The following is a 17,117-nucleotide window of genomic DNA, read 5'->3' on the forward strand; positions in this document are numbered from 1 at the left end:
GAGTATTCAGTAATATTATTATAGTTATTATTATTAGAATATTGGCTCTTTTTACTCTCCCCCCCCCCCCCTTTTTAATCATCAAAGAGGCCACAGGAAAAGAGAGAAGTTTCACAAAGAAGGTAGGGATCAAATATCTGGTGATGATACAAAAAAATAAAAGTTTTCTAAAAATAGGAGATTGTTGTTAAAAGGCTTGCCAGTCTAAGCCAGGGGTGGGGAGCCTTTTTTCTGCCAAGGGCCATTTAGATATCTATAACATCATTTGCAGGCTATACATAAGTATCAATTTAAAAATTAGCCTGATTAATAATTCATTTTCATTGAGGTTTCTATCTCTCTCTCCCTCTCCTTTCCTCTCTGAAATAAATTTAAAAACTATATTTAAAAAAATTAACCTGCTATATTTGGTAAGACATTTAATTAAGTCATCCCTAATGCTTTGGCAGGGCCAGACCAAATGATCTTGTCCATTCATATATATAGTCCATGAGCATTATATAGTCCATGAGCCAGATGTTCCCCACCCATTGCCTGAGCCTGTGGTCGGCAAACTGCAGCTCACTAGCCACATGCAGCTCTTTGGCCCCTTGAGTGTGGCTCTTCCACAAAATACCATGGCCTGGGCGAGTCTATTTTGAAGAAGTGGTGTTAGAAAAAGTTTAAGTTTAAAACATTTAGCTCTCAAAAGAAATTTCAATCATTGTACTGTTGATACTTGGCTCTGCTGACTGAGTTTGCTGACCACTGGCTAAGCCATCACTCCAGAAAGCACCCATTAACACCACAATAAATAATTTGTCTTATGCTTCAATATTCTCACCTGTTAGTGACTTTGTTGGTAGTCACAGATACCAGGCGTTCTAAAGAGACAACAAAAGGGAGAGTAAGCCATAGCCGGTTTGGCTCAGTGGATAGAGCATCGGCCTGCGGACTCAAGGGTCCCAGGTTCCATTCTAGTCAGGGGCATGTTCCATTCTAGTTGTGGACACATCCCCAGTGGGGGTGTGCAGGAGGCAGCTGATCGATGTTTCTTTCTCATCAATGTTTCTAATTCTCTCTCCCTCTCCCTTTCTCTCTGTGAAAAATCAATAAAATATATATTTTTTTTAAAGGAGAGTAAATGGAGGTTTTAAGTAGTCAGGATGACTTGGACTATAATAAAAGAGAAACTGATCAGGTTAAGCAAAATTTATCTATGAAAAAGCATGCTTTGGAGGTCAAAGCTTTCATGTGCCTTCTAAAAACTTTGGTCTTTTTTCCCTTTTCATGACTTTATTTCTTCATCTATGAAATTTTAAATACTTACTAAATGGATTAGAGACAGGGTAAAATTAGATTTTAATTGGCTCTGCACAAGAGAAATCTTAGGCACTGTATGCAATCTAGCCTGGGATATGGTTCAGGAGGTCTGCCTGTGCAAGAGACTGGATTGAAGAGATCCCAAATGTTAAAAGTAGCAAAATAAAATTTAAAATTGAAGAAAAACTCAAGAGGGACAAGAAATAGTTATAAAGGAATATAATTCAGCATACTATTCCCTGTATTTCCCACTACGTGTAGGTTGATGGGTTATAGGCTACAGGACATCATAGATCTTATGTTAGCTACCACGGGGGCTGCATGGTGTGATAAGGAAAATGCATGTTTTCCAGATCTGGCCAACTTGAATTGTAACCCAGCTCTGCCACAAATGCCAATCACTTAACTTCTCTGAGCTGTGAGTTCTGCATCTGTCACTATGAGATTTGTAAGACATAAATGTAAGCACGTGGCACATATTGTCTCTTTCTCCTTTGGTCCCTAGGAGAAAGTGACCTGACAATACTCTCCATTCCTTATGCTGTGGACTTATAATTCTGACTCCGTAAGGACAGAATGACCTTCTAAGATCCACCTGGACCACGCTAATTGCCCCTGTCTATGACCCTTTCCCATGTTTTAATGTCCTTCAGGTTCATCCGCACAGATGCTTACGTCCGGGCAATGACTGAGAAAAGGATCGTCATAACAGAATTTGGCACCTGTGCTTTCCCTGATCCCTGCAAGAACATATTTTCCAGGTTACTGAAACCTAACTGCATGTTATTAAAGGCATTTTCACTGGCCCCTTTTCTCTCATGGTTTAGAAGTTACTAGACTAAAAAAACCCATTTGCTTCTGCAGGTTTTTTTCTTACTTTCGAGGAGTAGAGATTACTGACAATGCCCTTGTTAATATCTATCCCGTGGGGGAAGATTACTATGCCTGCACAGAGACCAACTTCATCACAAAGATTAATCCTGAGACCTTGGAGACAATTAAGCAGGTAGGATACAGTGCTCAGGTGACACTGCTTGAGAATTTAGAACTGCAGCTTAGAGTTAAAATTAAATCAACTGTGCAATTTGGTAGAAAGAACATGAGCGCTTGCCTGGCTGATGTGGCTCAGTGGTTAAGTGTTGACCTATGAACCAGGAGGTCATGGTTCAGTTCCTAGTTAGAGCATATGCCCAGGCTTCAGGCTTGATCCCCAGTAGGGGATGTGCAGAATGCAGCCAATCAATGATTCTCTTTCATCATTGATGTTTCTATCTCTCTCTCTCTCTTCCTTTCTGAAATTTATTTTTTAAAAATAATTTTTAAAGAAAGCAAGCCAGACAAATTTTCAAATTCTTGCTTTGTCATCAACTACTAGCTATGTGACATAGAGCAAAGGTTTATTTCTTCATCTATTTCATTTGAAAAACTTATTATATGAGTTGAAATAAAACTATAAAATGCCTAACATTCATTCATTTATTCATAGGACACTATTTTTCAGTCCCTGATATGTACCAAAACATGTGCTAGGTGCAGATACATCAATGTGTGAAACAGCATGGTCCCTGCCCTTACTGGCCTTTATAGGCTAGCATGGACCTGGCATATACTGGGTGTTCAAAAAAATTATACCTATTAATATTGAAAACTCTGCTATTCGTTATTATAGACAAGTATGTTGTACCTATTTGCCCCTTATAGATACTTCTTATTAGAAATGAAGCTATATTTTAAATGAAATAGCGCAGAGAAAAAAATGAGCAATAGGAGAGACAAATTTTGCTGACAACTAAGACAATCTCAATGCAGCATTCAATAAAACAGATCCACATTTTCAACCAATATTTATTAAGATGTAATGAGTTGAAGGCACTGTTCTTGTCTTTAGAAAGTTTAACATCTTGTTGGAGAAATCAAACAAATATGCTATTTAACTCTAATAGGACACATAATGTGATGAGTCCTTTAGGAGAAGGAAAACCTTCCATGAAAGCATGGAGAAGAAAGAGATTACTTCCAGCAGTAGTTGGAGGATATAAGGTGGTGCAAATCAGGGAAGATTAATTAACCTGTTAACCGGGGAGTTCCCTTTTTAATTACGCAACGTATAACGGGCGCATAATCTTTCACTAAGACGTGTCAGTTCGTCACGCCCGGTGGACGTAATTTCATATTATTATTTTTTAAATTTATACTTAATTAAAATAAATGAAATATATATTTTTTGCTTATTTATATATAAAGCACAAAGGAAAATACAAAATTACAAACAAACAGAAAAGAATACCAACAAAAAAATGGAAACATTGAATTAAAAAATTATAAATTTTACAAACAATTATAAAGATTACAAAAAATATATACTGTCCCTCTCAGGGTGCAACATATATTTCCAGAACGTATTCATACGTCCTACCCGTTCCCGATATTGTTTACTTTTGACGTATTTATACGTCCTGTTTGGTTAACAGGTTTAAGAACTAGTGAAAAGCATGCAATGTCAAGGGTAGGGTAAAACTAAACATTTGAATAATGAACAAAAATATGTAGTAAGTTATGAAGTTGCTGAAAGTTTTTGCACAGAGAAGTAATATAAGCAGACCTGTGTTTTGGGATATTTAATCTGCTATGTACAAGCTATATGGGAGGGCAAGAGAGATAAGGGAGTAGGAGACCAAATTTAGTATAGTAAGAATAGGAAGAAAAAAAAATAGTTCCAACCCTGGATCTCAATGTCACAAGCTGATTAATAACTCCCAATGGACTATTTACTAAGGCTTAACAGAGTCTCAATGGCTCTTTCTTGTTTTTGATGTATGTTTATAACCATCTGAGTAGATCACTTAGATAAGAATTGGAGGGGACTATGATAGTGAATCAGTATGTATTCCAACTATCATGGCCATTTAACTGGAAATATAAAGTTAATGATATGGCTCCAGAATAGACTTTATTAGAGGTCAGGTTCCATTGTGAATAGTAGTGTATCCTGACTTCATATAAAAATTTAAGTTTTAGAAGTTGAAGTTTTGTTTACTATGACTGAAATAGCTCCCTAATCAGTGCCTTTTCTTCCTGCTTGATTTCTTAAATGCAACATCCTTACTTCAGTAGACGCATTTTTTTTTCTTTCTAAAATGCAAGTATGAATGTGTTACTCCATCTAGGGCACCCATAGTTTCCAAGATGAAATCCAAACAAGGGCCTTTGTGGCTGGCCCATGCTGATTCCCCTCCTCCATGCATGCCCTTCATGGTTGCATGTTGAGCGATTAGTAGTCCCCAAATGGCACATGCTGTTTCACACTCTGGGCCTGCCCATCGGGGTTCTTGCCCCCTGGAACACACTGTCATGCTTGTCCACCTGAATCACTTTTATTCATTTTTTTAAACATTATTGAAAGATGAATAAAAAGTGATTTGGTTTGGCTAGGCCAGATGGCCTTTCCCTACAGATACCATTTTACACGTACAGCACTGTCTGTATGCCGGCTTATTATCCCAACACAGTGCTATCAAATAGAACTTTCTACAGTGAAGGCAAATTCTGTGTCTGCATTGTTCAAATGCTATTGCACACATAAAATGTGGCTAATGTGACTGAGGAACTGAATTTGAAGTTTTATCTAATTATAATTAATTTATATTTAAATTATTACATGTGGCTACAATATTGAACGGCAAAAGTCTAGACTGAAGTCCTTGAAAGCATGGACCATCTCTGTTTTTCTAGATCCTTGCACAGTGCCTGGTATACAATAAAAACTCAAAGAGTATTTAACGAATGGTGAAAGAATGAATGAATGTCTCGGCTATTATTGAAGTAATGATGCTAAAAGTCCCCTATATTTTAAAACATATTCTCCTAATCAAATAGAAAAAAAAAAAGTTAGATAAATATATACTCCATCAATTATTCATTCAATAAATCTTTACTGAGCAGGTCCCTGGTAGAAATTCTAGTGCTGATTTTGCCAACATGTGGCTCTGTGTCCTTGAACAAGTCACTTGACCTCTCTGGACCTCAGTCTCTCCTGTAAATTGAGAGTTTTGTGCTGGATTTGTGGCTCCTGAATTCTTATAAGACTCCAAATTGAATTAAAGTGTAAATCTTCTCTCTAAAAATATTTGCATTTAATTCCAAGAGGTTCGTGGTTCCCCTAAAATCTATTTAGGTTAAGACTTTCTATACTAGATGGATCCTGGGGTTCCTTCCAATTCCAGTTCCGTACTCTGTGCAATACCCTGGATTTGAGATTTAAGTTGTACCATACAAAATTGCTATTTTTATAAAATTAAAATTATTAAGAATCAGCAATTTCATACAATTCATCTAATACAATGTAGGGAGCTATAAAGAAATCCCAGGATTCACATTTATCATTGTTTGAGGATAACCTGCATGTGCAAAAGGAAAAGAACTAACGGGAGCCGTGTATGATATACGCCGATTAAAGAGCATAGCCAGGGAGAACTCCAATATTCCAGAGGTTCGTGGGAGGCGGGGGGTCAGCATGGGGATCAGAGCTCTCCACAAAGATGGGAATTCAAGTAGACTTCAGAGAGGGTAGGACCCAGAGAGATAGGAGGATAGAGGAAGTGCACTTAGGGTGAGGGTGCAAGCAGTAATGATGAGATAAGAACTAGGGACCAAAGGTATAACATAATCTTTCTCTTAACATGGATGACATTTGCTCTCTCTCCATAGGTTGATCTTTGCAACTATGTCTCCGTCAATGGAGCCACAGCTCACCCCCACATTGAAAGTGACGGCACTGTTTACAACATTGGTAACTGCTTCGGGAAAAATTTTTCAATTGCCTACAATATTGTGAAGATCCCTCCACTACAAGCAGGTCAGTTTACCAATTTGATTCTTCTTAAAACAAGTATCTGAATTGTATGAAAGTTACCAGAAATATGGGATGCCAGATCAAAATGTCAGAATAGCACAATATGCAGTTAAATTACTCTCCGATTTCAGGACAACTGCCCTCACCCCTACCTTACCAATGGCAAAGGGCACATTAGCAGGAAATGACAACTTGAAAATACAGAAAGCAAATGGCCAACTACTATTTCTGCAATGTGTCAAAGATGTAGTGTATATGCATATTTGGTTACATAAGAATTGGAGTCAAGTGTAGCAAACTGAAATTATTCATGTGCCAACTGAAATTAAAATTTTATTCAGACATATGCATCTGCATAGTAACTTACACCATATATGAGAATGTACTATTTTGTGTATGTTTAACTCACAAGACTACAAAAAAACCTATTAATTCATCCTATATAATAAAGATGTAACATGCAAATGGTTGTTACTCCATGAAGTGTAACAACTGACTGTATAATGATTGGATCACAGATCAGCAGGAGGGGGGGACAGCAAGCTACAAGTGGGCAGCAGAGAGCTACAGGAGGAGGCAGGGTAGCAAGATATGAGGGGGGTTGGGGAGAGGAAGGGGAGCTACAGGAGGGTGGGGCAGCAGGCAGAGAGCTACTGAAGGGCAGCAGTGAGCTACTGGTGAGCTACTGGTGCACAGATTCATGTGCAGGGCTACTAGTGTTAATATAATAGCTAAGGAATATTAAAAGAGAAGAGAGAGTACTCTTTAGAATTTTCCATTCATCTTTCATTCATTGACAGAAATTTTATAACCATCTTGATGCCAGAATTATTTGAAAATATATGGATTTTTGTTTAGTATTGCTTAGATCAGTGGTCGGCAAACCCATTAGTCAACAGAGCCAAATATCAACAGTACAATAATTGAAATTTATTTTGAGAGCCAAATTTTTTAAACTTAAACTTCTTCTAATGCCACTTCTTCAAAATAGACTCTCCCAGGCCATGGTATTTTGTGGAAGAGCCACACTCAAGGTGCCAGAGAGCCACAGTTTGCCGACTATGGGCTAGTAGTTCTAAAAGTATAGTCCCACCTGGGGACCTGTTAGAAATATGAATCTTGAGTCCCACTCAAACCAACTGAATAATTCTAGGAGCGGGGCCCCCATAACTCTTCTAAGAAGCCCTTTATAGAATACAGTAAGGGTTTGAAGACTACTGACTTAGTAGTAAGTGAACTTTAATGGGCATAAGAATTACTGCGCCAGGGAATTGACACAACCCGAGATATTGTGCACTCTGTAGGCAGTATTGTGAAAGACTGTGACCATGCTAACATTGTGCCTTAGTCCCCTGACTTAGAACCCACCTCCAGGTGTAAGATGTGACTCCACTGTTCTCTGCCTGCCGCAACACTGTGGAAGTGCACTTTCCCAAACTCACTACTATTTGGGTTTTCCTGAGCAATTACAGCTTCACATGAAATTTTGCTAAGATATGCCAATGACTAAGAAAATGCACATAAGCTCTGAAAAATCAAGGTCTGAAAATGTATTTCTTTGCTTGCATAAGATGTTCTACCTGCTTTGTATTTATTTAAAAAAAAAAAAAGAAAGAAAGAAAGAAAATAAAGGCTGGCTGTTCCAAAGCCTTTTAAAACCACTTTATTTCAGACAAGGAAGATCCAATGAGCAAGTCAGAGGTCGTTGTACAATTCCCCTGCAGTGAACGGTTCAAGCCATCTTACGTCCATAGGTAACTTGAAGGGCTGCTCTGAATCTTCAGGAAAACTTAATTTTAAATATCTGTTTTGCCTATCTTTCATACCAACCCTGATTACATTATCTTGAAGAAACTAAATTTAAACATAATTTCACATAGGCACTGTCTATTCCAGTAACTGAGCATACTCATGTATACACATTTCTTTGTGGTTTGAGGATATGCCTGTCCCACTCACAGGTCCATTTGTGTTTCTGAACAGTTTTGGCTTGACTCCCAACTACATTGTTTTTGTGGAGACACCAGTCAAAATTAACCTGTTCAAGTTCCTCTCTTCATGGAGTCTTTGGGGAGCCAACTACATGGATTGTTTTGAGTCCAATGAAACCATGGGTGTAAGTCTTACATTTATTTGTCAGGTTTATGATGCTGAAAAAGGTGTGCTTCATAATGCACACTTTTTTTTTCCTTCTTAAGTGCATCAAAATATTTTTCTAATTTTCAAGGTTTGGCTTCACGTCGCTGACAAAAAAAGAAGAAAGTATCTCAATAACAAGTACAGGACCTCCCCTTTTAACCTTTTCCACCACATCAATACCTATGAAGACAATGAGTTTCTGATTGTGGATCTCTGTTGCTGGAAAGGGTAAGAGAGGGCAGTGGATAAATGGTGCATCTCTAGTTGCTCCTGGAAATTAGGGGCCTTCCCCCGTGCCCCCAGAGACGCTCCTTTCAATCGTTAACCTTAACGATTAAGTTTCAAGACATCATTGAAAAAGGCTGTAGATAGTTTAGGTAACCAGACACCCAAAGTGAACATAAAAACCATGGTTAATGATTTAAAACGAATCAAGTCCTTGAACCAGACCTGAAAAGATAAGGTTCTGTGAACTGATAAGTGAACTTAAACTCAACTTCACTTAAACGTGACAAGATTCCTTAGGGAACCTTGAACTCCACCTATCCAGGGTTTGGGAGAAAGAGGCATGCTTCTTCAAAATTAGCTAGATCACTAAAGATAGTAGTCCCTAAAGTCACAGACAGATGGTAATTGAGAAGCAGAACCGAAAGCGTCAAAGGCTGCTGTTATTTAAAAATATCCATGAAGCAAGTTTCTTTCCCACCGCCTATCTTGTGTGGGCAGAAAGAAATGGCTTTAATATACCTGGGTCACTAGCAGTATCTAGGTTGGGAAATAAAGAACAGGTTGACTTTTAAATAGATTGAATGTCTCTCTAAAATTATTTATAATTATGTGTGCTCATGTTTGACTTCTTATTTTTGCAGGTTTGAATTTGTTTATAATTACTTATATTTAGCCAATCTACGTGAGAACTGGGAAGAGGTGAAGAAAAATGCCAGCAAGGCTCCCCAGCCTGAAGTTAGAAGATATGTACTTCCTTTGAATATTGACAAGGTAACTATCCTCTATGTAGATTTCAGATATAACCAGAATATTACAAAAAAATCCATTCCCTATTTGCTCCTCATCTCCCATCCCCTTCCCTATCCTGAAAATCCTCCACTATTTCCTCTTAATTCATAATATATCACATCCCTTTCTAAATGTTCCCTCCACCTTCTAACTTCTCAAAGATCTGATTCCCAAGGGCGCTGTTCTCCTCAGCATCAATTTCCAAGGGAGGTGGTTTCTCCTTCAACCCTTGCTCCATGGGGTCTGAAATTGGGGTGTGGGTCCTCTTTGTTCCACTTTGCTGCTTTCGGACCATTGTTTCCTCCATCTAACCTTAAAATCTCCCTATTTAAAAAAATATATATGTTTTTATTGATTTCAGAGAGGAAGAGATAGGAGGAGAGATATAGAAACTACAATAATGAGAGGGAATAATTGTTCATCTGCCTCCTGCATGCCCCCTACCAGGGATGAGCCAGGCATGTGCCCTGCTCCTGACTGGGAATCAAACTGTGACCTTCTGGTTCATAGGTCCACACTCAACCACTGAGCAATATTGGCCAGGCTAAAATCTCCCCATTTTTAATTTTATTTTAGCTCATTATATAACCATGTGGTATGTGTGTATATATATATATATATATATATATATATATATATATATGCGCTTCTCATTATTGCTGTCATCTACTAACCCACCGCTCTCTCTTCCTTCTCATTGAATGTCACACTTCACAGATCTACTCCTTAGTCTCAGGGATTTCAAGATACACATCAGAAGTGAGTCCTCCAACAATCTGGCCTTTCAGTTCCTTGACCTCTTCCACTGATCCTGTCTTCCATTCTGTCTCAGCCACTCATTCTTATGGCTTTGACATTGGCATTACCTACGACTTCTGCATGTTTCATCCATAATTTTAAATTCATGCGTGACACCTTCTGACTACCACCTCCTTCAAGATCACTTGCTCTACTGCAATTCTCACCAGGAACCTTCAATCTCCTACCTTCTTATAATCCTTCACTCCCTTGAGGAGTTATCCTTATGCTAAGTGAAGTACAGTGGTGCCTCGCATAACGAACGCCTCGCACAGCGAACTTTGGACAGGTTTTTCATGAAACCATCGGCCAAAAAGCAGAAAATGGATGAAGATGTGCAAGATTCGGTAGACTCTACTTAGTCTGTCTTAAAATTAAAAAAATGTGTGTTTTTTTAAAAAAAAAAAATTATGTTTTTAGATGTATCTAAATAAAAATATGTCATCTTAGCATATTTTTTTTTATTTCATCTTAGCATATTTTATGCTACAGAACGAATTATTTTTTTTAACATGTATTGTTATGGGAAAACGATTTTCACATAACGAACTTTTCGCATAACAAGCTTGCTCCTGGAACGAATTAAGTTCCTTGTGTGAGGCACCACTGTAAGCAGTCAGAGAAAGACAAGTGTTCTCATTCAATTAAAATTCCATGGTCAATAATTATAAGCATCCTCTTGTGTAGATCATTATTTCTTGTGTCTCTTATTTTATCAAACTCATTTGTCAGAACCACAACCCTAGTTAAATTAAGCACCCCACCCACTCCATGCTTATGCCTCTGAGGCTAAAATTAAGTGTTGAAAACACACAATCGTGTTTATCGGTTCATTTTTAAATACATGACCACAAATCTTACCACTAAATTTTCCAACTTGATTTACTCTCCCACTTTCCTGACTAAATATTTCACACCCTACTCCCCTCCAATTTCTAACACCTCCCACCTCCACACTCATACTCAGCTGGTGGCTCTGCTTCCTATTTCACTGGAATGAGTGAAAGAAATCAGAAAACAATGTAGACTTCTGCCACTACATCTACCCACCCACTAGCAACTGTATTCATACTGAAGTTATCCATCGTCTTATCCAGAACTAGTTGTTCCCATCCTCCCTCACCCACTCAAGGACATCACTCCCCCTCTTTCCTATAGCATCACTCTTCTCCCCTCTTCATTGGATCACTCGTATATCATGCTATGATTTTGCCCTCTTATAAAATATTTCTCTTGATTCCTCTTGTCCCCACCAGCTAGCTCCTCATTTCTCTTCTTGTAAACCTTTTAATGTTGCAGGGCACCAGAACTCAGCCTTTTGTTCTACCTTTTATTTGTACATTCACTCCCTTTGTAAAGACTCATGCTTTAAAACAGCCCAAAATTACTTTTTTAGCTTTCCTTTCAACTCAACTTTCCTTTCAACTCATACATGCTACTGCCAATTCTATGTTTCCATTTGGATGTCCAACAGATATAGCAAACATAATAACATAAAACCTAAATTTCTCCTCTTCCCCACCAAAAAATTCACCCCACCTTCAGAACCCCCTCCTTTTGTGACAACCTTTAATTGTTCAGGCCAAATATGTTGGAGGCATGTTTGACTCCTCTATTAATTTCATGCCTCTTTCACCCCATCTCCCATATATTAGGAAATCCTCTAGATTCAACCTTCCATTTCTCACTGACTCCAGTGTTACTAGCCTAGCCTGAACTATTGTTTTCTTTTGACCAGACTACTACAAAACAAACTGGTTTCTGAGTCCACTCTTGCATTCCCCCTCCTCCCAAGTCTCAACAGAGCAGCCAGTTTTGTCTCAGATGTCACCTTTTCAGTGAGGCCCACCCTGACCACCTATTAAAATTACAACTCGCCGAAACCGGTTTGGCTCAGTGGTAGAGCGTCGGTCTGCAGACTGAAAGATTCCAGTCAGGGGCATGTATGTTGATTGTGGGCACATCCCCGGTAGGGGGTGTGCAAGAGGCAGCTGGTCGGTGTTTCTCTCTCATAGACGTTTCTAGCTCTCTATCTCTTTCCCTTCCTCTCTGTAAAAAATCAATAAAAATATATTTTAAAAAAATAAAATTATAACTCACCTGCCTTTCACACTTCTGACTCCCCCCTTACTCTGCTCTATTTTTTTCTTCCCATATTTATGACATATTATCCACTTTGTCTATTAATTATATTTATTGTCTATGTCCCCAAACTGGAATGTAAGCTTTATGAGGACAGGGACTTAATTCTCTGAAATATCCCGAATTCCTAGAATAGAACCTAGTACAATACATGTATTCAAGTATTTGATACAGGTATTACTAAATGAATATATTCTTAGAAAGGACTTGTGGTATCCATTCTTTTCATAAATATCACATGTATTGGGGATTGGGGAGTCAAAAGAAATCATAGAAAACATATAGTCTAGTAGTTTTCCTGTTTTCTTCTTTTTAACAACATAAACGCACAATATTTTTCAAACAAAATAAAAAAATATGCCCTAACTATAAAAGAGATGAACACTGTAAATGGGTTCCTAAGAGATGAAGTCTTTGTTGTTCTGCATATAAATACTTTTTTTTGTTTTGTTTTTTCCCCAGTAGCCCTTCCTCAGAGGCCCTTTTCTTTGAGAACAGTCTCATTTCACAGTTGAGAAGATCAAAGACCTAAAAGGTCATGTGACTTTCCAATTGACACAGGCCCAGACAGCTTTCTGTCATGTTCCTGGGCTTCCCTTATAGAGTTTCTGCACCTCCCTACATGTTAAGTAAAGAGCTCAGGAGACAAAACTCAGGAAGACTCCTTCCATGATTTATGGCTCATTGGTTTTTCTTTCTTGCTTGCTGAGGTTTCTGTTATCCTCTTTCTTAGGCTGACACAGGCAAGAATTTAGTCACACTCCCCAACACCACTGCCTCGGCAATTCTGTGCAGTGACGAGACCATCTGGCTAGAACCTGAGGTTCTCTTTGCAGGGCCTCGCCAAGGTGAGATAACATAGAAGAACACCTCACATGAGAGAGAACAAAATGTTCCATTCAGAGATTAACTGGGTTTTCTTAAGCATGTGCTTTATTTTGTAGCCTTTGAGTTTCCTCAAATCAATTACCAGAAGTATGGTGGGAAACCTTATACTTACACATATGGACTTGGCTTGAACCACTTTGTTCCAGACAGGGTAATGAATCCATCTTACTGGTATTAGAGCAGTACTTTAAGTCACATGCTAGTGAAGTAAAGCATACTGACTGACTGATTGATTTTTTTCTTTCTTAATGAACAGCTTTGTAAGTTGAATGTCAAAACTAAAGAAACTTGGGTATGGCAAGAGCCTGATTCCTACCCATCAGAACCCATCTTTGTTTCTCACCCAGATGCCTTGGAGGAAGACGATGGTAATGAAAGCAATGGATGTGTCTGAACATTCTCTTCTTACTGGAGTTCATGTAGTTATTTCACTAGGAGGGGAATCATAGCAATTTTTCCCTAATGTTCAGAAATGATCCTTAATACTACTGGTAAACTTCTTTGAAAATAAGTGTAATCTTGTGGTCAGTTTGCCTTGATTACTAGTGGAAAAAATGCTAAAGTACCATCTGGTGTCCTGATGGACACCAATGCTGCTCTAGATGAGGGAGGGGAGGAGGAGGAGGAAAGAACAGCATGGATTCTAGGCCTACATACATTTATAAAAAAGAAAAGAAGTGCTGAGAAGGGAAATTGAGTATTCTAACAGATCAAAGAGAATGAGACTGTGGCTTTATGGCTCTAGTTTTGTTTATTTCTTTTAGTAAGCTGGGGCTAGAAAGAGACCAGATATACAGCCTATAAAATAGCAACTCAACTACAAAGCATCAGTCTTAGTTAACTATTAGTTAGCTGGAATTAAATTATGGAAAACCACAGAGAAATGAAAAAATAAAGAACTGTGGAGCCATTCCATGTGAAATTAGTTTACACATGCAGTCCATCCAGTCAAAACTGCTAAAGGTTTGCTCTCCTTTTGTTTGAAGGACATAAGTTCCCAGTTATGTCTTGGAAATTATAGAAATAATATATGTTACTGTTGTCAAAGTCTTTTAGTACACATCTTTTTTGACACAACACTTTTTTTTGCAGTAAGTAGAACAGATGGTACATCTTATATTACAAATAAGAATACAGATCAATTCATTCAATAAAAATTTAATTAACACTTTCTATGTTCTAATCATTGTAACAGGCTATCAGGATATGACAGTAGGCAAGACAAACATGGTCACTCCCTTTCTGAAGTTTATAATCTAGAAATCATGAAGACTTTACTAGTAAAAGACCCATTCAGGGTGAACACATAGTGAGGTGGTGGAAGAATCAAAACAAAATATTATCATTTTCTTTCTTTATTAAAAAATATATTTTTATGGATTTCAGAGAGAGAGGAAGGGAGAGGGAGAAAGGGATAGAAACATCAATGATGAGAGAGAATCATTGATTGGCTGCCTCCTCCGCACCCCCTACTGAGGATTGAGCCTGCAACCAGGGCATGTGCCCTGACGGGAATTGAACCAGAATCTCCTGGTTCATAAGTTGATGCTCAATCACTGACCCATACCAGCCAGGCTATCATTTTCTTTTTATATGTCAATTAATACCTCCTATATTATTTCAGTTACATCTAATCTATATCCCTGGGCATTTTTTACAAATTCAACATTATTTTATTTACTTCTGATTAACAGGTGTAGTTCTGAGTGTGGTGGTGAGCCCTGGAATAGGACAAAAGCCCGCTTATCTCCTGATTCTGAATGCCAAGGACTTGAGTGAAGTTGCCAGGGCTGAAGTGGAGATTAACATCCCTGTCACCTTTCATGGACTGTTCAAAAAATCCTAACTACATTCTAGCAAGATATGTTTCTGATGACAAAACCAAGAAAAATATAGTCAGGTCTGCAATCAAATTCTGTTCAGTTTTAGCCTGCTATATAATATGGTGTGTGTATATATATATATATATATATATATATATATATATATATTATATACAACATTTGCAGACACGCACTATTTGCACTGTTTTCCAGAAAGAACAGAGTTGAGCAAGCAATTACTTATAAAATCAAGTCTATATTTAGAAAATAAGACTTTCTATGTGAGACAGACCATAACTAAAAATCTCTTTTTATAGTTAGTAATCAAATATAAAATGAATGTGGATTTATTAACCTGTTTTTTATTCCTATTATAAAAGTATATTTTAGGCATCTATCTGCTCCAATATACTTTAATATTTAAAAACCAAAGTGTTCTACACCTGATTGCAGCTCTGCTGAGTCAAGGCAGTATTGTGCAAAAAGGCTTCGTTATTAAATGTCAAACCAAACTCTTTTTCAAACCAGGGACAATGATGTAAGAGTAATCATTGTAATTGCATATGTGTTATTGCTAAAAGATTTTCAAGCTTTATGAACTTTAACATTTCCACTTAACACAAGCAATTACTACTACTTCTGGTTTTACAATGAGGAAACCTATCTTTAATCAACTGCGGGTATGCCACCAAATAATATGTTAGAGATTATTTATTAAAAGCTTACATAACAATAAAACAATCATATATAGTATTGATTGTAATTTTTTGAAAAAACAAAGGACAAAATACTTACAATTTCTGCTTAAAATCAAAGTGTGGATACTGTTTGTCATCTCTTCTTCTTAATTATATTTAAATACTTTGCAATCACCTGACTGAAGAGAAAATATTAAATGATTAGCATTCACATAGTAATACATTTTAAGCACTTTTGTTATTGTTGATTTTATTATTGTCTTCTGTGCTGCATATTGGAAAAAAATGAGATTAACAAAATATTTTATTCTATATCTTTATTAAGGTATCTATTTTGTGCTCAGGAGTATTACATATCATTGTAGTAAGATGATCAGCATTGTGTTTGACTAAATAAAAATAGTTTGAAGAAACAGACTAACCATAGTACTTGATGCATCCATTTGATTTCTTTATTTATGTAAAATGCAAACTCATGTTTTGAATTGCAAATACTCATTTGCTTTTCAAAGAAAATCTAAAACTACAGAAAAGTGGAAATTATAAAGTAAAAGTCATACAGAAGTCATCTAAGTTCAACTACTATTAAGATATGGATATTTGTCTTTTCTATCATTCCTTCTCCACTTACCCTGTGGATTTTAATGAAATCATTACTTATTTGTGGATAATCCCTAATTAGAAGTAGAAATATCAAGATAGAGAAACAAAAATGCTGAGAATAACATGGAATATGTGACTGCAGATAAACATTACTCCATTGTTTTTTATCTCTAGGCATGGGACATGAACATGACTCCACAAAGAAAGCTAGTTATCTATTTCTTTTAAAAATGCAGAAAATAAATTACTGGACAAGTACTAAGTTTTAGACTTATTAAAGAGTCCCAATTTAAGAGAATTCCTAAAATACTTGCTTCCTATCCTTGCCAATCTCTCCTTGCCTACTTTCCATTTATTTTCCATTAGTAGTCTTGTCATTTGGTGTGCCCACCTCACCTCCTGTTGCAGAGTCCCATTCTGAGCACTGTGCTCTGTAAAGATCAATACAGTATTAAGAAGAGAGAGAGGCAGATCTGATGAAAACAACATTCCACCAATACCATTATACCAAGATTGACACACTTTATACAACCATTGCTAAGATTATACCAAGAAGGCTTAAGAGCTGCTTTTCAAGTCCAAGGATGGAATGTGAGATTTAAAAACTTAAAACAAAGGAGATCTGAGTCTGGCAAGAGGAAGTAATTCATATTGAAAAAAACTCTTATTGAAAAAATTAAGGAACCTGTTTTCTAAGAACCATTCGGGGAATCAACAAAACTGTATGCCATCTATAGACAAATAAATCTGTTTCAAGAAAAGAATTCAATTGTATTAAAACAAATAAAACTGTTAATAAGTACTTATTTTTAAAATAAGTTGATTGGCCCAGCGATTGTGGCTCAATGGTTTAGC

The 17,117-nt window shown here is 37.1% G+C and overlaps 1 protein-coding gene across 1 annotated transcript; it reads left to right on the forward strand.

Moving 5' to 3' along the window:
* Positions 1–1,955: 1,955 nt before the first annotated feature.
* Positions 1,956–14,993, forward strand: RPE65 (retinoid isomerohydrolase RPE65). Its single transcript, XM_084875869.1, has 11 exons — positions 1,956–2,063; positions 2,167–2,308; positions 6,010–6,157; positions 7,827–7,908; positions 8,138–8,270; positions 8,382–8,521; positions 9,163–9,292; positions 12,984–13,098; positions 13,195–13,289; positions 13,395–13,506; positions 14,833–14,993. Exons 1-11 carry the CDS (start codon positions 1,987–1,989, stop codon positions 14,982–14,984), a joined length of 1,326 nt encoding a protein of 441 aa, XP_084731995.1. The 5' UTR covers positions 1,956–1,986; the 3' UTR covers positions 14,985–14,993.
* Positions 14,994–17,117: the final 2,124 nt, after the last annotated feature.

Source organism: Pipistrellus hanaki, assembly GCF_964339955.1.
Source record: "Pipistrellus hanaki genome assembly, chromosome: 2".
Lineage (NCBI taxonomy): Eukaryota > Metazoa > Chordata > Mammalia > Chiroptera > Vespertilionidae > Pipistrellus > Pipistrellus hanaki.